The sequence below is a fragment of the Mustela putorius genome, unplaced genomic scaffold (assembly GCF_011764305.1).
Source record: "Mustela putorius furo isolate JIRA1106 unplaced genomic scaffold, ASM1176430v1.1 tig00000083_pilon_pilon_pilon, whole genome shotgun sequence".
Taxonomy (NCBI): Eukaryota; Metazoa; Chordata; class Mammalia; order Carnivora; family Mustelidae; genus Mustela; species Mustela putorius.
In genome coordinates, this window is record NW_025421273.1 from 10372431 (window position 1) to 10399235 (window position 26805).

Consider the following 26805-nt stretch of genomic DNA (forward strand, 5'->3'; position numbering starts at 1 on the left):
GGTGCCAGGCGCGGGGCGGGGCGGGCCGCGCGGGGTCAGTACCAGCCCCTAGGGCAGGACGAGGTTGGACCCTCCTCCATTCGCCAGCCAGAAAGGAAATCTCTGCCCCAGAAACAGGCACAAAGTCTCCTGGTAGGGGCCAAACAGGTCACGATCTCTGTGGTCGTTGAGGTGGACGCGCGCACTTGGGTGGGTACAGGAGGTAGGGGGACATCGGTAAAGTTATTCAACCCCGCAAAAGGTCCGCATTTCCTGGAAAGGGCGTGGAAAGGTCCCCTCCACCACCACCTCCCCCAATTCCCGCTGTCCAAACAAGGCACCAGGAGCAGCAGGAAGCCAGCTTGGAAGAGGAGGCTATAGGCAGTTTGCAAAGAGCCTCCAGTCCAGACTAGTCATTAGATTGGGCCCTGTGGTGAACAGAGGTGGTGCTGGCCAAGGGGGAAGCAGAGTCCAAGGCCAGCCTGTCCTGCCCAGGAGAAGGGCAGTGTCACAAGGGTAAAACTGGGGGCAGTCAACCTCCACCGCCAGTTGTCAGTTGCAGTTGACAACTGAGGAAACAGCCCGGGCACGGTGGGGAGAGAACTGAGAGCTGGAAGGCAGAGAGGAGGGAGTGTCAGCCGACTCTTTCACAAGAACTACCCTGTGGGTGGACAGCCTCCTCTCCAGCTTGCTCCCCACCCAGGAGTCCACTGCAGACATCTCTTCTACTCTCCAAATAATACTCTCCCTAAAGTCACCTGTGACCTCGATGCTGCTGACATAAATGGACATGATACAGGCCTGGCACTCTTGTCTTTCTCCACCTCTGACTCTCCCGCTCAGCTGGGGGCCGGGGACCTCCTCCCGATCCCTAGGGCTCTTCTGAGGAGTAGGCAGCTCAGTAAGGTCACAGTTACATGTCTACAGGCTAACAATGAAATGTGGAAATGAAAATTAAAGACACAATACCGTTTACAATTACTTCAGATAGTTAAATACTTGGGTCTGTAAAAGTTTATAAAAGGAAACCTCGACAAAAATGGAGTCCAGATGCATGAGCTCTCATGTTGTACCATTCAATGTCAAAAATTGCCAGTACAGACCCTAACAGAAGAATTGTTAATAGGAGAGAATCATCAGTTACATGCCAGAAGAGGAAACAATGTGCATTGCATCTCCTGCAAGAAATTAACCACCCCTGCAGCTCAGCCCATGAGAAACTGCCATCATGGTAGTCTCTTGCCTTTCTCCAGTGGACTTTTATTCCCAACAACCCCTCCCAACTTCCTCCTCCTTCTCTCCCTCTCTCTCTCTCTCTCTTTTTAAAGATCTTGTTTATTTGACAGAGAGAGACATAGGGAGAGAGGGAATACAAGCAGAGGGAGTAGAAGAGGGAGAAGCAGGGTTCCCATGGAAGCAGGGAGCTCAATGTGGGGCTTGAACCCAGGACCCCGGGATCATGATCTGAGCTGAAGGCAGACGCTTAACAGCTGAGCCACCCAGGTGCCCTCCTCCTTCTCTTTCAAAAAACATTTCCTTTCCTTTGTGTGTTGGACTAGCCTATGATTTTGGCTGCAGCTTTCTTGTCCTGCATTGCAATTCTTTGCTATTGCTGAGTAAACTCTTTTTTCTTTTTGTGGTAATATAACTGACCTTTATTTTTAAAGTCAACAGGTATAAACTTAGCAAACTCTACACAGGACTTATATGTTAAAAATTATACAACATAAGTGAAAGAAATCAATGAAGACCTTAAAAAAAGGGAGAGATATACCATGTTCATGGATTGGAAGATTCAACACAGTAAAAATGTCAGTTCTCCCCAGACTGATCTATAGATCTAATACAGCTCCTATCAAAAGGGTTTTGTAAACATAAACTGGGAAAAAATATTTGCAAGCCACATATCCAACAAAGGACTGGTATATAGGATATATAAAAAGTCCTCAAAACCCAACTGTAAAAAAGAAAGAAAGAAAAACAAAAGTCCAATTAGCAAAAGACAGGAAGAGACATCTCACTGAAAAGAATATACAAATGACAAGTGATGATGAATGACTAACATCACTAGCTATTAAGAAAATACAAATTAAGGGCGCCTGGGTGGCTCAGTGGGTTAAGCCGCTGCCTTCGGCTCAGGTCATGATCTCAGGGTCCTGGGATCGAGTCCCACATCGGGCTCTCTGCTCAGCGGGGAGCCTGCTTCCCTCTCTCTCTCTCTCTGCCTGCCTCTCTGTCTACTTGTGATTTCTCTCTGTCAAATAAATAAATAAAATCTTTAAAAAAAAAGAAAATACAAATTAAAATCAGAGTGAGGTACCATTACATACCTTTCAGAATGGCAGAAAGAAAAATCAATGACATCATGCTGGTGAAGTTATGGGTAACTCAGTTACCTATCCACTGCTGTTAAGAATGTAAATGGTACAGCCACTGCAGACAACAGGCCGACAGTTTCTTATAAAACTAACATGCAATTATCATAAAACCCAGCAGTTGCATTCTGAGGCATTTATCCCGGAAAACTAAAAACTTACTTTCAACAAAAATCCATACCCAAATATTTGCAGCAGCTTTATTTGTGATACCCCAAAACTGAAAACAACTCACTTGCTTTTTAGTGAGCACATGGTTAAGCCAACCATACTGCATCCACAGCATGGACTGGGACTCAGGGAGAATGCCCTGTTCATACACAAAGCGGTCTGCAGAATCTCAGGGTAATTATGCTGAGTGGGGAAAAAAATCCAAGTTCAGAAAGTTACATACTATGTAATCTATCACCCTCAAAGGGAAACTGCCAGTTATTTTACCAGCAAAAAAAATGGGTTTATTTGGGAATAGCAGAGAATCACGGTCCAGGGCAAGCAACCTACAACAAAACCAAAGGCTAGTCTGGGAAAAGAGAGGAAAGAGGAAGTTGGGAGGAAAACAGAAAGTCCTTTGGGGTAAAACTGGGAGGTGGAAATGTACTGGCTTCTCGTTGGCTAGGCTGTTGCTGGGGGAGGTGGAAGCTTTCCTCCCGCTGGGATAAAGTTGTAGCTACAGTGGCACTGATTTACTTTCAAAGTCCCTCTCTTTTTGCTGGGTCTTCACCTGTAGAGCCTCCCTATTCCATTTTAGTGAGGGTCCCCTTTATTAATATGCACAAATTCCACTTGTTGACACTTTTGAAAAGATAAAATTTTAGAAGTGGAGAGCCTATCAGTGGTTTGAAGAGGGAGCGGGAGGGAGATGGGGTCCTCCTGGCGATGGAAATAGTCTTGACTGTAGCAGTGGGAAGGAGTCTACGAGTCTACGTGTGACACAGCCTTGTGATGTCCGCGTAAGCAAAACTGGAGAAATCTAAGATGGCCATTCATCCGTGTTGGTGTCATGGCTGGATTATCATACGGTTGTGTTTTGAAGATGTTACCTTTGGGGGGAACTGGGCAAAGTGTACAAGGAATCTGTTTTACATCTTACACCTGCTTGTGAATCTATAATTATCGCAAAATAAGTTTGATTTTAAAAACTCACATAACATGGAAAGCACACTCATTTGGAAACAACTTTCTCCACTCTCACACTTTATTTAAATTTGGGCGAGTAGCTTCAGCATAAGCATTTAAGCTGCTTAAATTTTGAATCGAGGTAAAACACCATCCATGAAGGGTCATTCCACACCCAGAATCCATCAGCACACCGCTGGGACCACTATATCTTGAAGAAATCCTTCAGTGATCTCCACCCACGGTCTTCCTTTAAAAATGATGTTTAAAGGTTTGTTTAAAAAAAATTTTTTTAAATAAAGGTTTGTTTAAAATAACATCTGACACACAATTATGACTAAATCTTTCTTCCAATTTTTTATCTCCTTTTTTCTTAAGCAAGTACAGACTCCCATTAGCATCCCAAAGTAGCATTAATCAAGGCTTTATCAGGCCACTGTGTCTTCCCCAAACAATATCTTGTTCAAAATTAAGCAAATGAGAGCAGTCCCTTTGCCAAGAATGGAGCCCAGGAACACCTTCTTCGCTGAGGATATTGGGGAAGAAATCTCACCTCAGATGATGAGATGCTCACAGTCCATCCTGCTTGTTTGGTTTTTACTCGGCTTTTATCTGCTCCTCTCAAGAGTATGTCAGCTGTTTGAGGGCAGGAGCCAGTCTGTCCATTCCTGAATCCCTGGAACAGGCTGGGGCCAGCACACACCAGTGGAAGAAGAGACAAGTGTGTGGGATGGGTGACCTCTCTGCCTTGCCCCTGTCCTGTCCAGCAGGTTCTCCACAGGGTGGCTCACTCCCCCCACCCTGCCCTGCAATGTGCATCCTGGACATGAGTCTCTGAGCCTTCAGATTCCAGACACACACCCTCCCACTCACATCTTTACTCACATCTACCCCATGCTGCTTTCCCCAAGTTCACGGCTGCTGAAAGCCCCCACGCATCAATGCTGCACCACAGCAGGGAACCGAGTAAGCAAATCTGAGTCTAGATTCTCAGACTGCCTCAAAAAGGATGCTCTGACTTCAGCCTTATCCATATGGGTGGCCCATCAGGGAGTTTGCACTGGAATGTGAACCTGTTTTGTTAGAGGAAGAAAGTCTCTGGTCACTGTGGTCTGCGTTCCAGTTGGTCCCCACCAGAGAAAAGCCCTTTGGGGTTGCCTCCTCCTGATCTGTTCTGCCTCTCCCACAGTGGAGGGAAGTCAGCCTTGGAGGCTCATTCCATCACAAAGTCAAGACGAGTATCTGCAGCCCCAGCTGGCTAGCCCATTTCACGAAGAACTCTGAGGTTCAACTCTTTTCTTGTTACTCAGACCTGTTCTGTCCACTAAAAAAGAGGAAGGATCTGAGTTCTCACTTTTTCTGTATGTTCATAGTGAAGTGGACAGTTTTTTGTATGTGCATGGTGTAGAGTAGTATCTAGTATGTATATGAGAGAGAGAGGTAGCCATCTAGTGTTACTGTGCATGGGCTGATGTTCACCTATGTGTGTGTGTGTGTAATACCAGATGGTACCTAGTGTGTGTTCATGTTGTGTTATGTAAGACCGTGTGGATTTTGATATGTATGGTGCAAGATGGGTCTCTGTCTCCTGTATATGCGTAGCAGGATGAAATGGGAAAACAGGCATCTAATTCTTTGGTGTGTAGTTTGTGAAGTGCTTCTACTGTGTGTGTGTGTGTGTGTGTGTGTGTGTGTATGAGAGAGAGAGAAAGAGAGAGAGAGAGAGATGACTGTGTTACCTCAGAAGCTGTGCTGGGTCTGAGATTTTGTTCTACTTGTGAGCTCAGAAGCGAGCCTACCCAGGTCACATGTATGTGTATGCAGGAACTCCGGGACCTGGGTCAGGGGTGAGCAGCACCTGTTCCTTGCAGCTACGGTAACATCTTGTGTTGATTCCTACAGTTCTCGTTTCCAGGGGTGGGCAGATGGCGTGCACGTGCCCTGGGGTGCACTTCCAGAGAAGAAGCCCGACACAGGACACTCTTATCTCATACCACCTTGCCTCCCAGAGAGAGCAACCTTCATGCTGGAATGTGAGTACATCTCCAGGGAAAAGAAGGGATGGGCATTGTTCCTGACTCCCCCAGAATGTCTCTGAGACAAACATCCTTAACTAGGCTGTAAGTGATTTTGCTCTCAGGACCTGGACCAGGCAGAAACAGAAACCTGAGAAATTCATGGGGAACCACCTCTCAACAGGATTTACTTTCTTAAAAATACCTCCACAGGGACTGTGAGATCAAGTCCAGTGTCAGGCTCTCTGCACGGTGGACACTCTCTCTCCATCTCCCTCTGCTCCTCCCCCTTGCTTGCTCTCTCTCTCTTTCTCTCTCTCTCTCTAAAATTAATCAATCAATCTTAAAAAATAAAAACACTTCAACAGGTACCTAATTTTTTCTTTGTGGATATGGCATGATGGATCTTTTAGCATGGCCTTCTGAGGTGGAAGGTAAGTGTTTTGTGTGTGAGAGAGAGAGAGGGAGATGTGAGTGTCTAATTTCTCTGTGTGTATGAGATGGGTGTCTAAGCTTTTCCCCTGTGGGGTTGAAATTAGTATCTGATTCTTCTGTGCATTTTACAGGATGACATTTTGTGTGCGGAATGACATACTTACCACATTTTTCTGGTGTCCCTTGGAAATGGGTACCCATTTGTTGTGTAGACAGACGTGTATTTGTGTGTGTGTGAGGTCAGCGCAGCTCATCTGATTGCTGTTTTGCTGTTTTTACCTCTCTCTGTTTTCTGACACGTCTTGCTGCTGCCACTGGCCAGCTGCAGCCCACAGGGACACTCACCCAGGCAGGCACACAGAGCGCACGGTAACCCTCACTTATGGGATGACTCACAGCAGTCTGCACACACTTGTCTCCATCCTGCTTACCTTTTTTTTTTTTTAAAGATTTTATTTATTTATTTGAGACCGAGAGATCAAGAGTGTGTGCAAGCAGGAGAGAGAGGCAGAGGCAGAGGGAGAAGCAGGAAGCCTGATAGAGTCTCCATCGCAGGACCCACAGATCACAGCCCAAGCGGAAGGCAGAGGCCTCACCAACGGAGCCCCCCAGGTGCCCCTGCACCCTGCCTCTCTCAGCAGCACACCCTGTCTCTCCTCCCTGATGGTGGGTGGCCTGTGGTGGTGCAGGCAGGTGTCTGCTATTCCTGCCGCAGCTGCCGTCAGATGCACAGAGCACATTCACTCCAGAGGCCTTGCTGGCTGGCTCTGGTTGTTTCTGTTACAGATGATGTTTCATCTGCTTTTTTTTTTTTTTTTTTTACACATTTTTGCCAGTGTTTTGCCAGCACCAGACTGGTCAGGAGAGGGCTCAGTGAACCTGAGGGAGGGAGGAACCTCATGAGCAGTGAGGACGGACCACCCAGGTCTAGGAGCGGCTCTGCTAGGCCTTGAATGTGAGAGCAGGCATGTTCAGGAGAGCCATGCTACTGGAAGAAGTGAGTGGGGGAGAGTATCCAAGGCCAGGCCAGAGTCAAAGCAGGACCTTGGAGACCTAGAGCAGCCCCAGAGCTGGTAAGCAGAGGCCTGGCACCCTCTGCCTTAGGTTTCGAAGGGTCAGCTCACTAACTGCTCTGTTCAGCATAGACCGGAAGTGGGCCAGAGGCTGCAGAAACAACCCAGACTGAACAGGTAGGCTTAGGTCAAGGCAGCGTGGCAGAGTCCAAGAGCCATGGTTGGGTGAAGGCATATTTGAAGATAGAGCCCCATGACTTCCCCAGGAATTGGACATGAGAAAACAGAGAAAGAGAGGAATCAGGAATGAGTCCAAGAATTTGTGCCCCAGTAACAGAAAAGATGAAGTGGCTATTGGTTGAGATGAGGAAGATAGAAGGAAGCAGGTCACCTGTATAGCCCCAAGTTGTGTCCTGAATCTGGTGGGAATGATGTCTGCTGTTCACTGGAGGGACACATGATGCATAAGCACTGGAGCATAGCCAGCATCTGGTCTGGGCTTGAAACCATGGGCGGAGTGGGCACTGGCCAGGAGAGGAGCTGATGACGAGAATGGGCTTGGAAGAAAGGACCCCAGTGTCTTACTTAGCAGGCAGGATGGAGTGCTGTCCTCTGCGGTGGGGGCTGGAGTGAGTAGCAGGCTTGAGGGGAGATCAGGAGTGGACACACGATACCAGAGCCTGAGCTCTCTAAAGATAGCCCAGCAGAAAAGTGGCCAGACAGTTGGATACAGGAACCCAGGGTTCAGGTCTGGGGTGTTGTTGCTGACGAAGTCCCTGGAGAGAGCAGGCAGGGCAGATGTCCTGTCTCCACTCTTTGAGAGAGACTTGTAGCCATGCCTCATGCACACACCCTGGCTCTCCCCCACTTGCAGACAGATGGCTACAGTGTCAGAGGGCCATCAGATTCCTGTGGTTACTGCCCTGTGCCCAGGGCTGTTCTTGGCCTTTTATCCCCACCTCTGCTACCCAGACCTCCACTGCAGACTAGTTCAATTTAGCTGCCATCTCACTGGAAAAGAGAAACAGCTGGTCGAGATGCTGCCCAGGCCCCACTCCCTGCATCAGGGTCTTCCTCCCCAAGTGCAAAGGGCTCCCAGAGCCCCGCACCCCAGATCCAGTCCCCAGTCCCAGGTGAGGACTTCAGATTAGGCAGCCTTCCCTCTCTCCAATGTGGTCATCTCTCCCTGTACCCCATCAACACCACTGAGGCTCTGACCCAGACAGAAAACAGTCTTCTAGTCCCAGAAGCCCCTCCAAAGCAAAACACCTGGAAAGTTGTCTGTATTTACTCTCTCCCTTGAGCCCACAATAATTCAGATTTTACCTAGGCAATTCATCCACACTGTGCTCGTCAAAGTCCCAGAAGAGTCCCACTCCCCATACCCCTCTCAACAGCTGACCAGACATCACTCACCCCTGGGGATCCTCCTCCCAAGTCTGCTCAATCAGGGTCTTTCTTGCTGGATCCTCCTGGACTCGCTGATTTCTCCATGTGGGCAGAGGCTCAGTACCCTCATTCCTCATTCACCCCTTGGACTCACTCATCCATCTCCAAACATTGCAAACTCAGACTATACTCCGGAAGCCCACAACCTCACAGCAGCACCACGGGGAGTCCAATGGATATGACAGTTGCATTCCTGACCCCACTCTCCTGCACTCCATCACCATCCCCAGATTCTCAGAGGCTGTCCACCCTTCCCATTGTTCCTCACCCATCCTGCCTATTCTCAGGCTGAGCCCCAGCAGTCTACACTTCCTCCCCTCCTGGGCACCACCCAGGCAGCACCACGGCTTCACCCCTGCACTGCCTTCTGTGCCGCTTCTGCCAGACGAACAAGACAAACAAACGGAGGAAGGTTTTACCGTGCCAGCGCCATGCCATCACTGCTCTGCCCAGAATGCCCAGGGACCTCTCCATCTGACCTCATCTCCTCCCTCTCCATGCCTCATGCCCTCTGACTTCCATGCTGGCCCCTGGCAAGCATCCTTCAGTCCCCCCACTTTGCAGCTTGGTGCTGGCAGGACAGCTTGCCTGTGAACTCCACCTCCAGATATTTGCTGGGCTCGTTCCCTCTGTGTTCCTACTCTGTGCCTCTCTGGCTAGCTCCTTCTATGTCCCTTACGTGCCCATCCACCCTATTGTAACACTCCACACATCCACTGCCTCCCCGACCCAGTTTACATGGCTCCCACATGACACCTGATTTATTTTTCCCTATGTTATTCCCTCCCCCCGGGGCCAAGGTGTGGAACCCACAGAGGAAGGGACGTCACAGTCACTACTTACAGTTCCAGGGCAGAACCGGTGCAAGGGTGGACTCACACAGTTGCGGGGTCAGCCCTGCTGCCCACTGTCCTGCCTGGTGCACGGAGAGCGCTCGGTGCTAGGTCCCAGAAAGGACTGGATCGCAAGAACAAGATCGACTCTGCCACAAGAACGTCCCGACCCGGGCGCTAGCTTCAGCGCCGGCTGCTTACTGGGTCCTGTGTGCAGCAGGACGCTTCCCCAACTCCGGCGCAGCACCCGCGGACCACGCCCCCTCCAGCCACGCCCCCGCAGTCCCCCGCCTCCTCTGCGAGCCCCGCCCCCGGCACCTTCCCAGCTCCGGTTCCCTCGGTGGAGCCTTGCGCAAAAGCGCCTGCGCCTGTGACCACGCCCCGGCCGCGCCTTCGGGCCCCGCCCCCTACTTGCCCCGCCCCCTCCCGGCTGCGGGGTGGGAGCCGGGCCGCGCAACGCGCATGCTCTATGCGCGGCGCCCCCGACTCGCCGCTCGGCTCCGTTCGGGCATTTCCGCCTCTTTGTTTTAAACTCCGGACGGGTTTTTTTCTCCTGCTCTTGGAGGGGACCCGGAGGGAGCGGCGCCCCCCCCACTCCCGACGCTGCCCCCGCGTGCGCCCAGCTCGCCCGCAGCCGAGACGGCAGGTCAGTGAGTCCGCGCCCCGCCTGGCCTGGCCCGCGGCGCCCGCTCCTCAGGCCGCGGCCTCGGCCGGTGTGTGGGCCCGGAAGGCTCGGAACCCCGGCCCGCGCCCTTGCGCCCCTCGTCGGCCGTGCCTGCGGAGCCCCGACATGGCTCGGCATGCTCCGGGCACGGGCCGGACCCACGGGGCCGGGACCCGGGACAGGTCCCGGGGAAGGGCCGGACCCCGGGACGGGTCATCTGGGAGGGACCGGAGAGAACCGGACCCCGCAACGGGCCAGCTGGGAAGGCCAGACCCTGAAACGGTTCACGGAGGAGGGCTAGACCCCAAACCCACCAGACAGGAAGCGCCGGACCCTGACATAGGTCACCGAGGAGAGTCCAGCCCTGGGATGGGTCATCCAGGAGGATCCAACCCCAGTACGGGTCACCAAGGAGGACTGGGACCTTGAGAACGGACAGGAGCCAGAGAGGGCTGGACTCTGAGATAGGTCACTGAGGAGGGCCAGACCCCAGGATCTGGCAGGACCCAAGGAGGGCTGGAGCCCTGGGCTGGGTCACTGAGGAGGGCCAGGACATCAAGACTGGCCCCAAAGAGGGCTGGGATCCTGGAACAGTCCTGTGAGCACTTCTGAGGCCCTGATACAGCCCCTTCCGAGTGGGAGGCCAGGACCCTGGGACCGTACCTTAAGGAGGAGGGTTCATCCCATGCTACAGGCTCCGGGGATGACCAGGGCCCCAGGTAGGTCATTTGAGAACATCTGGATGCTGGGGCAGGACCTTGAAGAAGCTAGGCTCTCCAGGAGGGCCAGGACCCTGACAAGAGCTAGAACTTGAGACAAGTCCCTCAGAAGGCCTGAACTCCTGAATAAGTAGATAGAAATCACCCAGACCCCAAGAGTGAACTATATGGGATGCTGGAACCCCAAGCCAGCCTTCCAGAAGGTTGAACCCCTAGGGCAGGGGCCCTTAACGTGTCCATTCTATGCAACCGGATCCACCTGCTGTGAAGGCTTGGGAGCATCAGGGATCCTGGTCAACTGAGCCCTACAGTGCAAGTCCCTCCGAGGCCCCTGAGCACCCTGATGTTAGGAGCACCTGGGCCAGGCCTACAGACCTTCTGGCCTTCAGCAGATGCTGCCTGGCTGGGCCCCAGGGACACATGTGAGGCAGGGTGGGGACCCATCCTCATACCTATAGGGATTCAAGTGGAGCTTCTAGTCTGAACTGGCTTCATGCCTCAAGCCAGCACTGTGCTCACTCCCCAGATCCAGAAAGCTGTCCCCTATCCTATTCTTCAACACCTACACCAGGGCTACTGTCTTTTGCCTTGGCCTTGTGGTCAGTGTTCATTACCTTCAACCACTCCAGCCCTCCTCTCCCTCCATTGGTGGAGGTCATATGGTTGTCCAGGAAGATCCAGGAGGGGTGGGTCCAACCAGGAGTGTTGGAAGCCTAGGAAAGTGTTTTGAGGGCGCTGGCCCAGGGCAGGAAAGTTGGAGCAGATGAGCATATATATCAGGTGAGTGGATTAGGCACCTTCTCCACTCCAGGAAAGGAAAATATTAAAGGACCTAACAATGGGGGCCTTTGCTTTTCTGAAACCTTTGAATGACACTTTCATCTAAAACTAGCCTGTGTTTTCCTTGAATTTGAAAGTGCTGATGAAAAAGTAGGGTGTGGTATGTGCTACTCTTTGACTGGGGACTGGCTTCAGAGTGCGTCCAATAAGATAATGCTGGAGGAGTTTGAGAAAATGAAAAGCCCAGGAGGGCAAGGGCATTGTCCAGCTCAGCTCCCAGAACTGGCTGCCTGGTGTGAGGTCAGCAGGTAGCACACTATTATTAAATGAAGAAGTGAGTGTGTGAATGAATGGTGAAGGGCAGGAATACTTGTAGAAAGATCAGCGTGTGTTAGGCTTGCAAACTGATCCAGAGATTGGGCAGTAGGATGAGATAAAAATCTAACACTCTGAGCTCTATGAACTCCTGAAAGAGACACTTGAACTGGTCAGTTCAGTATTTCACTTTGTGCCACAACTTTACTGCTTGGTCATTTGGAAGAAGACCCATTTAGGTTTTCAGATTGGCATTTTATAAGACCAAATCTTAAGCAAATGGAGTCTCCAAATAGTCCAGCTTAGGAACTTTTTTTCGCCAAATGTAACCACATGTGGGACCTTCTTACTCAACACTTCTGATTTTTTTGTTGTTGTTGTACTTTTGTACCTTTTTTAAAACTTAATTTGTTTTCTGAAGTTTTGGAAAAGACTTGCCAAATTGGGCATTCAGCTTTGGTTAGGTTAATTTCCTATTTTTGCATTTTTAAAGGTGTGGTAGTCCTGCATGGTTGCATTATTTATATATTGCTGCCCAACAAATTACCCCAAAACTTAGTGCCTTAAAACATTAATTATTTTACCGTTTCTGTGGATCAGGAATCCAGGCACTGCTTAGCTGAGTCCTCTGGCTCAGAGTCTCATAAGGCTGCCTTCAGAGTGCTGGCTGGAGCTGTGGTCTCATCTGAAGGTTTGACTGTGTGTTTGACTGTGCTTCCAGGCCTGCTTGCTCGGCCACTGGGGCTCTTGATAGGGCAAGTCAGAGGGAGCCAGTGCAGAAAAGAGAGCAAGCAAGAAGGCCACAGTCTTCGAGACCTAATCTTGGCTTGGACATCCCATCCCTTTAGCCATATTCTGTTTGTTAGAACCTCGTCACTGGGTTAGGGTTAGGTTTAGAGTGTGTGTACTGGGCGTGGGGTGATGGTCACTGTGGCCATCTTAATGCCTGTCACTTAGCAGATTTCAGCTCATATAGGGCCTGTACTTGAGAAATACCCACAAGTCAATTAGCAGAATTGGATAGAGAACAGTGTGTTCAGTAGAAGGTTGCAACAACTCAGCTCTCTTTGATTGTATAGGTTCCTCTGATGTCACCATAATGACCACAGCCACTGGAACTTACACAGGAGGGAAGATAAATTATAAATAGGGAAGATGCTTGGGAATTACACCTGGAGCAAACCATAAGCAACTCCCCTGCCAACCCTGCAAATTAAGTTGAGTGCTGTAGAATTCTTGGATAGCTTCAAGTTCAATGATTTCAGTGTTTCCAGAGATCATTTTAGTCCTGCTCGAGATTTTGCTCCAGGAATTATAAACTGACCCTTGTAAAAAGTTTTTCAGGAGTAAGATCCTGAGACATTTTAGATATTTGACCCTCGTAAGGAAATCATGCTCCAGGAGCCAGAATGTAAGGGCCTCAGTGCTCAGAGCCTGTGGCTCCTTGGAGCTCATGGACTCTGGTGCCATGCCTCTCTCTGGCACCCCATGCGGGGGCTGGAGTGAGGGCTGTAAAGTGCACTGTGGAAGCCCTCTGCAGAGGGATGTGTCCCCTCCTGCTGCCCAGTTCTTTCTGGACCTGCTGGGGTCCAGGTCTTGCTAGTGGGAGGAATGGGCCTGTTGCCAGTGATTGGAATTACTTACTTGAGTTGTTAGGTTGAATTATAAAGGAAGGTTTATTTTGGTTTATACTTATGCTTTCTCGAATGCCAGGATTTATTATTTCATTTGAAGCTATTTACTTATTGGTCAGAATCGAATTTGAAATTGAAAATGTAATTTTACTATTGAAATATGTTGAGGTTTGGGGACAGTTTCTTACTACCCTTCTGATATTTGCTGTTTGTAGTACAGAAATGCTGCCCAATTCATTGTGCTTCAAAAAAATGGAACTATACTGCTCTACAAGTTGATAGTTTATCATTAAGTTTTAAGAAGTAAGACCTCTAAAAATTTCTGATCTGCCATGTTCCTCCCTACAGAACTGAATTCTCTGAAGGCCAAAGGACAACAATAATGAAACGCTTAACACATGATGAGAGAGTTAAGGTGTGAGCCTTGCTTAGGCACATCTTCAGAACTGTCTGTTAAATTAAGCAAAACTCATTGATAAAAAATAAAATGCTCTAGAAAATATATCCTTAAAAACTAATTGTGGGGTTGATTGCTTTTTTGAAGAGAACTTCTTATATTCAGGTGAACATGGAGAGTGGAAGTTAATTAGATTATTTTGCAAATGAATCAGTATTCACTGGACTTTGCTACGTTAACATGCTGTTAACGTATTCCAGATGTTTAGCAAGAAATATGCCAACAGTAGAAAGCGGTCTGCGTTCTTCTTTGAAGCCCCTGCTAACTGTGGGTTTTATGGGGGCAGAAAGTAGTGATGCTCAGCAGGGCCTGGCCAGTGTTAGATGCGCAACAAAGAATTGAAGTCTGATCTTCATTCACACCTTGTGTGGCCCTGTCTTGGAGATACTGTGTGTGTCAGCTCATCTGGTTCTTAAAGGCACCCCACGTCTGCTCTCTGATCATCCCTATGTGCCTGGGAGGAAACAGATGCAGGCCGTGGCTGGGATGTGAGGAGCAGAGAAGGGTCAGCCTTTCCATTTTTATTTCAGAAAAAAACACAGTGGAGGAAAACGGAAAAGATTCTATACCCCACCCTGATCTTGCAATTATTTATGCTTTGCCGTGTTTGCTTTATCTCTTTTTTCTAAATATTTATTGTCACTGAATCATCTGAAAGTAGCTACCTCCCAATCCCTTCAGTAATTTTGAGCACACGGGTCATGGGATCAGGATGGAGTCGTCTCCGCACAACCACAGTGTCATTCTCACACCTGAGAAATGGGCACTCAGTTCACATACTAGCTAATTTTCTGTTCATTTTCCAATCTCCTGACTTGTCTCAGGAATGTCTTCTGTGGCGTTTTCCCCAACCAGATCCAGGCAGGGTCCTGGGATGGCACAGGGTGTCCTGCGCCTCCTGGATGAGGCATAGGTGGGTTCCCTGGGTGGCACTGGGGGTCATGGCCCCTGTGTCTTCTCAGGTTTCCCTCTTGCCCTCTGCAAGGTTGACTTTTGCAGGCTATGTGTCACACCTGGATTTTTCCGATTCTTCACTTACGATGTCATCCACCTTTGTTGTCTCTGTGTACTCTGAACTAAAGGAATGGGGGAGAGGCCAAGTCAGGCTGCAGGTCTGGGAGATGCATTCGCAGGGGCCAATGAGTGCTTCATGTTGCGCCATCAGGGACACCCAGTCAGGTCCTGTTACTTGGGTCAGTCCTGCCAGCCGCGCTTCTGGGGCCACAGTTCCCAGTGTCCTGCCATGGGAAACTCAGCCAGGCCCTCCCTGTCCCATTTCTGATGGGGACGCAGCCTCTGGCCATTTCATCCTTCCTCACAGGCACATGGGCAAGCCCTGCTCCTCCGTGCCAGTGCTTTAAGCAGACTTTGTAGAGGGTTCAGTGCATGGAAAGGGTTTGAAATTGCTAATGGAAATAGGAATTTTGCTGACAAGTAACATTTCTTTACCCTAAAGTAAGTACCTTTCTTACTGTAGAGACAGGAATGGCTAGAGGCAGTTGGTTTCCCCCAGCCTTTCGTTAAAGGCAGCCTGGGGACAAAGAATCAGAAACCACAAGGGAGGTATCTTAGTCAGCCACCACAGCAGAACGTCACAGACGGAGTGGTTTAAGCAGCAGGCATTTATTTCTCACTGTCCTGGGGGCTGAAGCCGAAAGCCAAGGTGCCAGTCGATGTGGCTTGGGGTGTGGGCCGGCTGCCTCCTGGTGGTGGAAGCCCTCTTCTAGCACCTCTTGCACGGATGCTAATTGTACCCGGGCCCATCCTTACGCATCTGACCATGTTGCCCCAGGTGCTCCGTCTTGGGGCATGGCTTAGGGCGCCAACACAGGAATTTGAGGTGGGCACAGTTCAGTCCAGACCAAGGGGCTGCAGCTTCTGCCACTTGTTTATTAACTTGTTCCTTGTCTCTAGAATTGGGAGAATAGTTGCCAAATGAAAATGTCCCCAGAGCTTGTGGTCACTCTGTTTTCATGCTTGGGAAACTGGCCCTTTCTTCGGCTATTTAATTCCATGTCTTTAAATACAGTTACATTGATTTTCTAACACTGCATAACAACTTGCCTCAAAATTAGTGGCTTAAAAGGACACTGGCTTACTAGTTCCAGTTCCATGGGTTGGAAGTCTAGCACAGTGTGGCTGCTCTTCTGCTCAGGGCCTCAGAGGCTGAAATCAGCTACCTCCCAATCCCTTCTGGGACTCGGGTCATCTTCTGAGCTCACTCACCCACCTCCTGTGGTTGTTGGACTGAGGTTCTGCTTTCTTGCAGGACGTCAGTTGGGGGCTGCCCTCAGCTCCTAGAGGCCCCACAGTTCCTCTTCCAAGGACTGTGGGTAGTTGACAGCAAGTTGCTTTCTGCCGGGCCGGTAGGACTTGCCCCTCTGTCCTGCTCTTCTGCTGTGAGCTGGAGAAAACTCTGAATGACCGTGCTATTTGGCTTACCCTATTTTAAGGTCAGCTGATTTGGAACCCTAATTACATCCTCAAAAATCCCTTTGCAGCAGTACCTAGGGTTAGTAAGGTGGGAGACTGAAGTATGCCAGGGCCCAGAATCTCATGGCCATCTCAGGATTCTGCCTGCCACAGTCCTGCCCCAAAATTCAGATCCTCCCAAATGCCAAATACACCTGTCCTTCTTCTGAGGTTCCCCAGGGTCTTGTCCCATGGTAGCTCCAGCTCAGAGTCCCAGACCTTGCCTGAATCACAGAGTTCTGGAATCTCATCCTCTGGATCACCTGCTTGGTGCAGTCCACTGGCTGCTACTCCTGGACACTTGTGAACCAAGTGAGACAGATCGCCTTCCCAGCACCCCACCCTCACCCCCCAGCAAGACAGGTGTAGATTACCAGTTGAGAATGGAGGAGTGGACATAGCAGGGAGTCACAGGCCCAACGCAGTTCTGAAATCCGGTGGGGATGCCCCATTGGGATTCTTGATTGGGTTTTGAGCTCAGGGTGAGCCCGCTCATTCTGTGCTTTGCCCTCTGGGCTCTTGTTTCTATCCTGAGTTGGCCTTTTTCATGAAGGGGGTATGCATGTCTGCAGCAGAGCCAACTCATCAGTTGGCTGCTACTGGAAGAGTCCTGTCCTGCAGCCCCTTTCCACAACGTGTTTTTCATCTCCAGGGGTTGGATCTGGGAGTTAAAATGGGTATGATTATATAATGATCTGTTTTACAGTTGAGTTCTAATCTCACCTTCCCTCTTTCCTGACATTATCTGACATTACTGTCTCCTGTTCCAAATTCTCAAGGATCGTGTCTGAGCTCGTGCCCTCCTTGGCCCTCTGTCCTCGTCCCCCTGTCCCGTGTGGATGCCTCGTCCTCCAGGCCAGCCGGCCGCAAAGTGATCCTCTTGCACTTCGGGGGCCCCTTGCCCCGTCAGTGGGGTGCCTGCTGCTCTGACCCCCTCCCTCCGGGTCCAAGGTCAGATGTTCCTCCGCACCGGCTCTCCTCTGGTCACTGTCTAAAGCAGCCCCTCCACCTGTTTCCTCTGCTTCGCTGCCTTCCTCTGCTTTCTTCACGGTGCTCATCACTCTTTGCTGATGAGTTTGTCATGTCTCGTCACCAGCTGGAATGGGAGCTCCCTGAGCACAAAGCCTGTGATAACATATGAGCACACTTGTCTCCATAGGCATGCCTGGGATGAGTATTTGAGCACCTTTCCTGAGACGTCGGAAAACACCATGGCTTCCATCCATACTTGGTTGATAGTTTGGCTGGATGTAGAATTCCACATGAAAGTCTCTTTTCCTCAGAACTTGGGAAGAATTACTTCTTTTGCTGGTAGGATTCACTGTTGCTGATGAAAAGTCTGGTGCTGAGTCCCACTCCACTGTGTGCTCCTTTCCTCCCAGAACCTGTAGGACCCTTTCTTGTACCCTTGATGTCTTCCGCTTCCAGGACTTGGTTAGATGTGGGATTTTCCCTCACTGTGCCAGGCACTCAGGCCTTTGTGGTCTGATGGTTCTTTTAGCTGGGGAAATACTTGAATAATTTTTCCCAAATCATTAAATACTACCTACAAATGAGCATAGAGAAAGATACAATGAACACCTGTGTACTTATTACCCAGCTTAAGAAATAAAATATTAAAGTATATTTGAAATCTCCTTATCTCGGTTTTCTGTTTTTTCTAAAACACCTGTTGGTTGGATGTTGGATCTTTTCCATTTCCTATCTTAATCTACTCTTTGAGAAGATTTTCTCGACTTTATCATATAACCTTTTTATTGAAATTTTAATAGCTCCAGTCACATGGCTGGCGTTATAGTATAGGGAGATGGGTAGTAACATAAATAGGTGTATTATAAATTCGAGGGTAATATCTTAAATTTGTGGTGTGTGCACACTGGACATGTAATTGTCAACAAGATGGTCCCTAAAGGCGTTGCTGGATAGATGACATTTGATAAAAGCCTTGATGGAGGTAGTAGGGTAGTTCCTATGTATCCACCTGAGAGACGATGTTCCAGCTACAGTAGGTGCAAGGGCCATGAGGTGGGAGTACATCTAGAATGTTCTAGAACTAGCAAGGAGTCCACCATGGCCAGAGTGGAGTGAGGTGGGTGGCTTGGGGCCTCAGTGGCCACTGGAAGGCTCAGGCTTTCCCTGGGCCCTTGGAGAGTTTTATACCACAAAGCCACCTGCTCAGACTCGCATTTCCTCGGGATTCCTGGGAGTTGCATCGGGGATGAGTGTGGCTTGGTGTGCCTGAACACAGTCCAGTAGGGTAAGTGTGAGGGGTATAGTTGTCCTTACCTCTTGCACATGGGTGCCAAGTAAGTTGAGAAGCCACAGATGGGATGAGCCGGTGTGGACAGGAAATCCAGACTACACACTTGGAGATGCCAGCTTTCCAAGTGGATCACAGGTGGTTAGCATCTGAATTTGGGGTCAGGGAGCATTGAGCGGCCTAAACATGGAAGTGAGAGGCCAGTGGGATGTGACTGAAAGTGGGTGGGCTGGGCTCAAGGGACAGGCGTCTGGGAGCCCACCCTGGGAACTGTATCTCAGATCACTGACTTCCAAATGTATATAAACCCTTAATTTAAGAAGTGAAGATTGGGAGTAAGTTCAGCAAGGGACATGGTCATCAGTCTGCCATATCAGTGAATTCCTAGTCACTCATTTAACACATTAGGCCTCCTGTTGTCCTCAGAACACCCAGTGACGGGAAGAGCAGCTGTGGGTGGTGGCCTGTGGCATCCCTGAGTGGGGAAGCGAGGACAAGGCTGGGGAGGTAGTCCTCAGCTTTTTGCAGGGCTGAGACCTTGGTGACCTGGGAGTGGGGGTAGGGTGTCAGGTCCAAGTTAGGGGAGATGATGGAGCAGCGGCTTCACTGTCCTTTGAGTCATGAACACTTTTGAGAGTCTGAATTCAAAGCAGTTTTTTGTTATTCATTATATTTTTAAAAAGCTTTTGTGACAGTACGTAGCCACATAGAAACACATCTAAAGTTTCACTTTCTTTCATCATCTTAACCTGATTTCAATGTCCTAGCAAGGCACATTCATGATACGGTTCTGTTCATCTTGAGATGGCAGTGAATTCTGGGTATTTGGCCCATGTGTGGAGTGTCCATTCCTGCAGGCCTTGCCTGAGGACCTGGTGATTCTGTCCTCGATTGCATGAGCCCCGCCATGTGCCAGAGCCCTGCTGGGGAGCTGGACCATGCAGGGAATGGGTTAGCTGGGTGCCACAGGGAGTGGCAGGGAGGCAGGATGGTGGGGTCAGGGAGGCCATGGAGAAGAAGCTGCAGTGATCAGACACCAGAAACTAGGGCTCTTCCTGAAGCACGTACTATGTGCCAACACAGGTGCTCTAGTTGGGGGAGAGAGGAAGAGGAAGGCCCATCAGATGGGACAGCAGGTGTGGAGACACATAAGCATCCAAATCGGAGCAGGCTGGTTTGGGAGGAGAGAACACTAGGCATGGGGCAGAGTTCAGCAGTTTGGTGATTTTCTTGTGGAAATGGATGAAGACAGAAATCTCTCTGGTTGATTGGGCAGCTCTGGGGTGGGTGCTCTGCGGACATCATGGCCAGCAGTGAGGGAGCAGCCTGAGCCCTGCTGTGGGGGTTCACAGTGCCACGGGGGCAGGCTGGGCACAGCACCCTGAAGAGGCTGACAGTGTGGGGACAGGATAGCAGTGGCATTAGATTTGGTGCTGTGGTCACCTGACCAGAGGGCTCAGGGAGCCAGCCTGATGCCCTGAGGATGGAGGGCTGGGCTGGTGGGAATGGTGCACACACAGCCAGAAGCAGGCGAGGTCAAGGGGCAGGGACATGCCCTGATGTGGACACTGATCGTGGATGGAGTCCTGATGTGGATGGGGCTTATGGGACTGGAGCATGGCAGGAGGGCATGGCTGGATCCTTTCAAGGCTTTCATGCAGGAAGGACATGTCTGATTTGCTTTTCTATGTGTTGCTCAGACTTGTCCACGAGATTGAATTTGTGGTGAGAGTGGGCATAGGGAGGCCCGTCCTGGGTGCTTCTGCCATCTGTATGGGAGCCATGGTGTGTCCAGGGGATAGCCGTGGGCATGGAAGGCGGACAGAGGGCATGGCATTCAGGAAGAAACGGGCAGGACTGGGGTGAGGGAGGAGAGGAAAGTATGACCCTCGCACAGGCAGCTGGTGCTTGGATGTGGTTAGGGGTGGGAGGGGAAGCAGGTTGACAGTTTCTTATAAAGTTGTCAAGCAGCCTCATGTGGCCCCCTGGTCGGTGTTTACTCCAGAGCATCCGTCCACACGACGTTGTGGTCATGAGTCCCTGACACCCCCACAGGAAACAGCCCAGGTCTCCCATCTGCTGCTGAGCAGGCCAACAACAGGGCAGTGGACGATGCTCAGAATAAGAACGAGCTGTGGGTGCTGCGTGAGCAAGCCCCAGAAGAGGACAAGTGAGGGGAGCCGAGTCGTATGACGCCACAGACACAGCCCCCGGAACACGTCGCCTCAGTGCAGTTCCCGGGCAGATCGGGGTCTCTGGAGTGAGGGTCAGTATCTCCACTGGGCTGGTCCTTTCCCAGGCGAACGTCGAAGCTGAGTCGTCTCTCTAAAGTACGTGTAGTTTATGTTTTGTCAAGTATTTCTCAGTAAAGCTGTTTGGTGAAGGTTAAAGTATTATGATCAACTTTGTGTTAATGATTTTTTTTTTTTAGAAGATTGTGTTTATTTATTTGACAGAGAAAGAGACAGCAAGAGAGGAAACACAGGCAGGGGGAGCGGGAGAGGGAGAAGGAAGCTTCCCGCTGAGCAGGGAGCCCGGTGCGGGACTCAGTCCCAGGACCGGGGATGATGACCTGGGTCAAAGGCAGACGCTTAGCAACAGAGCCCACCGGGCACCCCAGGTGCTGATGATTCTGATTAAGATTTTCCTGGAAACAGAGCTGGAGACTTGAAGGTTCTCGTGAGACGTGGTGGGGGAAACGAAGCACACGCGCTGGCTGTGGATTTGTGGGAGGAGGCAGGTGCTCCGGGGTCCCCAGGCAGGCGGGCCTGAGGGGGGTCTGGGCTGGCGCTGGAATGGAGGGAAGGGCAGGTGGGTCTGGCCCCGAGGAATGTGCTTCCGGGGAGGCCCACCAGTAGGGGCACTGCTGTCACACTGCGTCCCTGGGCCAGGGTGCACAGCTCATCGGTGGCCGGGGAGCCCGAGCTGTGCGTGTGTTGGCGTGGGAAGACAGCTGGGGTAGCTTCGTGGTTCTGAAAGCCCCATGGCATTGCATCATCCGTTGTCTGAGGGCGGCTTTCCATTTTCCAGTAAAAATGAGGGTGTGTATGTACATGTTCCAAGTATTAAAGGACATACCCACAGAGGGAAATACACAATTACATTAAGGACAGCAATTCGTTTGGGGGGTTGTAGGGATTTTCCTTAGTGTTATTCTTTACTTTCCAAATCATGTTGAATAAAGGTGCATATTACATCCACACTGCAAAAAGCCTGGTGTGTTTACCTAACAGATAGTCCAGGCTGACAGAGGTGCTGGTGCACCACGGGAATGGAGGGCTGGGGAAGCATCCCACAATGGGCGCTCACAGGAGTCAGAGGGAGGGCATGACCCAGCCGGGCTCTTGCAGCTGAGGGGCCGGTCTAGGGGCACTGTGCACGGGAATGCACAGGGAGCCTGGGCCTTTTTGCACAGGATGACTGCCTGCAAGTCTGCGGTGGGCCTGAAATTTGTGGCGGAGAGACATGCCACCCCGCCCTTCTGGAAGGCTCCAGCACCAGTGCAGTGCATGGTGGAGCCAGCCCCCCTCCCCCTTAACCACAGCAGGGAGCCACGTGGGAGGGGTCGGCCTGGCCATGGTAGGGGCAGTGACCGGAGATCCTGCAGATAGTTTATGTTGGTAATGTCCTCATCACCGGGATCTCACTGAGAGCAGTCTGACAGGGTGGGGGGCCAGCAGAGACAAGGGAGGTGTTCACCAGTGAGGCCCAGCTGTGGCAGACCCTCATTGGGATTTTAACTTGCATTTCCAGGGTTACTAATGAAGCTGAATGTTTGAAAATACACTTATTTGGATTTTCTCTTCTGTAAAGTGCCTGTGGTTCCTTTTATTGCTTGGAGCAGGAGTTGGCAAATGTTTTTGAGCAAATAATGTAGCTTTCTGGGCCATATGGTGTCAAAATTCTTCCATCCCAAAGCAGGGACAGACAGGACACAGGTGTGTGGGCGTGGTGGGTCCCGCTCAGTCTCTCTTCCCAGAGCAGCCTCGTGGAGCCCTGTCTGGACCATCGTCTCAGGTGTGACTGTTTAACTCTTGTGTTTTGTGATTATCTGAGGTACTTATTTTTAACGTAGTTGATTTTATTAGTTTTTCCCTTTGTGATTAGTGCTTTTTGATTCTGTAATCTTTTCCTCCCCTGAGGTCAGGAGGATTGCTTGCCCTAGTATCTTCCAAAGGTTTAAATTTTGCTCTCACGTTTGGTCTTCGTCCACCTGGAACTGATTATTTAGGGATAAGGGTAGGGGAGATGCCTGGTATAAACTAGGAGTTTGTTTTTATTTTGTTTTTCCAACGTCACCTCCAGGAATGTTTGTTGTAGTTTTTTAAAATTTTAGAATGCGCTTTTTAATGGAGGTACAGTTTACACACACTTAAGTTCACCGCAGCTTTCATGCTGTGTGGTTGGTGTCTTTTGGTGCATCTGTGACCACACCCCACTCCTGACCCAGAACGCTGCCATCTCCTCAGACTTCCAGCCACCAGTCCCTGCCACAGGCCATCCCATGGGCTCCCAGATCTGCCTTTTCTAGAACTGTGTGTCCAGTGGGACATGCACCATGAAGTTCTTGTGCCTGGCTTCTGTCCTTTGTTCATTTTGGTTGCTGAGCAGTACCCACTGTGTGGACGGACCAATTTCTGTTCCCACCACTGCTAACAAGCACTGTGGCTTTTTTCCATTGTGGGACTACTATGAAGAAAGCTGCCTTGAACATTCAGGCATAACCCTTTGAGTGGATATTTGTGTTTGTGTCTCTTTTATTTATTTTTAGAGTGGTGAAGCTCAGAGGCAGAGGGAGCGAGAATTTAAGCAGGCTCCATGTCCAATGTGGAGCCCGATGTGATGAGGCTTGATCTCACGACCCTGAGATCACGACCTGAGCCGCTATCGAGAATCAGACACTCAACTGACAGAGCCACCCCGCAGCCCTGTGTCTCTTTTAAACAGAGAACCTTTATTAGCTTCTAAATTTGCTAAGAGGTTTTTTTTTTTTAAATCATGAATGGATAATGAATCTTACCAGATGATTTCTGTGCATCTTTGGAAAGATCTTATCATTTTTCTCCTTTTGTCTTTTGTCAGGTTACTTTTTTACTTCATAGTAAGCCCCCTTGTATTGTAGGGACAACCCTCATCTGTCAAGCATGCCCCTCCTGCTCAGATATTCCTGGATCAGGTGACTCCGTGTGCTCACAGCTTTGACACTGATGGCCACCAGTGAGTTCAGTCTATGATTTTCCTTCAATTCTGGTCTGAAGTGTGTGTTGCCTTCATAAAATGAGTTGGAAAATACCGCCTTTTTGATTCTCAGAGTGGATTTGTCTGAGGAGGTTGGTTTTGGCTCTTTGAATACTTGGTAGAATCCTCCTGACGGTGGGCCTGGGGTTTTCCTGATGACCATGTCCACTTCCTTAATCGTTACAGAACTTCTGGGTTTTCTATTTCTACTTACCTCAATTCTGGTGAGTTATTTTTCTGGGAATTTATCAACTTCATATAAATTTTTAGCTTTATCAGCATAAAATTGTTCATAATTCATACTAATAGCTTAATTTTATTATTGCTCAAATGTATCTTTCTGAAGGAGGGACTCATTGACCCAGTCCCCCCACCAGTGCCCCTACTTCCCCTACTCTGGTCTTTCTGATAGCATTTGTCACCTGTTAACATACTAAGTAATTTACCTGTGTATTGCATTCATTACTTATTGTCTCTCTTCCTCCAGTAGGGTGTAGGCTCCAGGGAGCCTTTTTTGTGTGTCGTTCTCCTTCACTGAGGTCTAAGACCTCAGCTCAGGTGTCTGTTACCGTGTGTCTAGCAACAACACAACTTAAATAAAATCCACCAGAAGTTTCCTCATTCACACTCAACCAGATGTCAGGGGCTCAGCAGCCACCCTGCTGGGCGGAGGGGATTTCTCAGGAGTCCCACCAACCCAGAGCATTCTGGTCAGCCCTGGTCCAGAGCCAGGCCCTGTGTTTTGTCTTTGTTCTCTTGTCAGTGCCTTAGACACACCTGTTAGTCTTCCTAACCAGCCAGCTAACTCTCTTCCTCCTTCCCCTCCCTCCCTCTTTTCCTTTTTCTGTAGAAGTTAATTGAGCTCCAAAGATTAATTAATAAAAACTGCAGCATGGAAATCTTGAAGAGTAAAAATCACATAAACGGCGTATAATGTGAACATCATTTCAGTATTACTAGGCCCACTGTTCCGAGGTTATATTTAGCCACATTGTTAACCACCAGGGCCCAGTGCTTTCTCAAGTGCATCCTGGCTTCAGAAGGGAGCAGGCATGGCACCTCCAGCCCTGCCTGTCCACCATCCCACCTGGAGGGTGTGGAGACCTTGGGGGAGGAGGGAGAGGCCCATGGGGGTCCCAGAGGAGTCTCAGATGGAGCCCCCACATGGCACCATGGCCAACAGCCTGACCCCCCTGGGGCCTCCAGGCTGGAGTGCAGACCTTACCCCCACAGATCTGAGAGCGACCTGTTGGCTCCCTCTCACCCAGAGTGGGAGCCCAGATCCTCCCAGAGGACTCACACAGCCCTCTCCGGGCCCCAACCTCAGCCCTTTGCTGGTTGGTGTCTGTGCCTGTCTCCACCCAGAACTCCGTGACCCCTGCTGAGGCCCAGAACCCAGCATGCAGCCTGTGTGCTCACCTTACGGGATATGAGGAGGGATATAGGGTGCAAAACACACAGAAATCACAGACACTAAGTACAACTGTGCACTAGTCTCTGGGGCCTCCCATTGGGTCACCCCCGAGATCTCCCCCGTCCTCTGGCCTCACGTCACATGACAGAGCCCCCTGCCTACCCCCACGCCCCTGGGTGCCCTCCCAGCCCAACAGCCCCTGGGTCTTGGTGCCACCAGACTGCCACGGACATCTGCCCATGTCTTTGTGGCCGCTTCTGGTTCTTCACTGTCATCAATTCTTGTTTTCCATTTGGTTGTTTGAAATAAGTAAATGGGCAAAGCCGAGGCTGCAGGTCCAGCAGCGGATGTGGGCTCTGTGTGGACAGCGTATGTGGGTGACGCCCCTATGTTGTGTGTCTCCACAGGCTTCAAAATGTAGCAGAGCGTCCCAGGCTGCCATGTACAGGTAAATGCAGTTTGAACGTGGATTTTTCTCTTCTTTCAGTGCATGTGAATTGCTTAAATTCACCTTGGAGTAGACTGTGTGAGTATGCTACAGCCACAGAAAAAGTCGTCTGCTATAACTTCTCTAAAATGTAGTCTCTAACAGTGATAGGGGCAGTTAGGGAGCAACCACTCACATATACCCAAACCGTCCCTTAATTAACTCTTATGGTCAACTCTGTTCTGTTGTTTACTATGTGGGACTCACCCAAGAATTCTGGAAAGAACATCATTACAGGACTTTGTGCGTTCTGTGTGAATGAGCTGATGTGAAATAACAGGGCTGTTTCTGTGCCAGAAAATGGACAGAGAGCAAGGGACAGAAGGGAGGCGCCGACGTGAAGACCCACAGGGCAGAGTGAAGCCGCTGGCGAGGACCTACAGCCTCAGAGCCGCAGCCTGAGCGCCCAATGCAAAGGCAGGAGGAGGGGACCGAAGACATCTAGAAGAGGTGAGGTGCGGTCTCCCCTGGCCTCCAGGCAGCCTTTCAGCAGCCTGTGTTGTGGCATGGGGAGGAACAACAGCTGTGAAAAGCCCACTGTTCACATTTACTGCTGACCTCTCCTGGGAGAGTCTCTAAGTTGCACCCATTGAGGCATCTCAGGGTCTGCAGGCAGGTGTGTGTGCAAATGGTACAAGACTGACAGTCTTGTAGCACTTTCCTCCTCTGGCTCATGCCCACCTGGTGTCCAGTGTCCAGGGCTACAAAGGGGCTGCCAAGCATGGGAGGCCTATGGGCAGGACATCCGCCTGATGGCAACAGTGGACATGTCCCCTCTGAGTGCAGCTCCTCGTGGGCCTGAGGACAGGAGGGTGGTTGGCCTTGGGGCCCAGCTTGGGCAGAGCTGGTAGTTGGGCTGCCAGTTGGGGGACTCTTAGGGCCCTCTTATCTCCTAATGTGGGCGGTCAGCAGGTAGAGGGTCCCTTTTCCAGGCTGTCAGGGCTGTCCCCTCAGCCAGGCACTGTGCTCAGGCAGCCTGCCCCTCTTGTCTTCCCTTGTCTCTTGCGACCTCCCTCCCTCAGGGGTCACCTCCTTTGGGGTTTCCTGTAGGTGAGACTCGTGTGTGCTCTTTTAGCAGGAGTCTCGTGAGGGGTGCTGTGTCCTTCATGGCATGACTCCAGGAGGCACAGCTATCTGTCTCTCATCTGAT

General features: G+C 50.4%; 1 protein-coding gene and 1 long non-coding RNA gene across 6 annotated transcripts in view; one reads left to right on the forward strand and one right to left on the reverse strand.

Annotated features, from left to right (window-relative positions):
- Window positions 1–2304: 2304 nt before the first annotated feature.
- LOC106003748 lies at window positions 2305–9569 on the reverse strand. Of its 3 annotated transcripts, XR_001176412.2 has the most exons (5): window positions 9226–9569; window positions 7519–7709; window positions 4356–4543; window positions 4024–4156; window positions 2305–3720 (listed from the first exon to the last, which is right to left on the reverse strand). It is a non-coding gene; the product is annotated as an uncharacterized LOC106003748 (long non-coding RNA). The 3 variants fall into 3 exon arrangements; XR_006604687.1 differs by lacking the exon at window positions 4356–4543; XR_001176413.2 differs by lacking the exons at window positions 4356–4543; window positions 7519–7709 and having other exon boundaries at window positions 9226–9557.
- A 72-nt stretch (window positions 9570–9641) lies between these two features.
- Window positions 9642–26805, forward strand: part of PCGF3 (polycomb group ring finger 3) — a 52198-nt gene continuing 35034 nt past the window's right edge. For 2 of the 3 annotated variants that reach the window (XM_045073162.1, XM_045073191.1), the window contains exons 1-3: window positions 9724–9861; window positions 25576–25616; window positions 25953–26105. Coding sequence is in view for 1 of the 3 variants with exons in the window: in XM_004772358.3 (XP_004772415.1) it covers window positions 9685–9861 (177 nt within the window). In the remaining 2 variants the exon portion in view is untranslated. Of the gene's footprint in view, window positions 9862–25575; window positions 25617–25952; window positions 26106–26805 lie in introns of all 3 variants that reach the window. The other variant, XM_004772358.3, reaches the window with a different exon arrangement.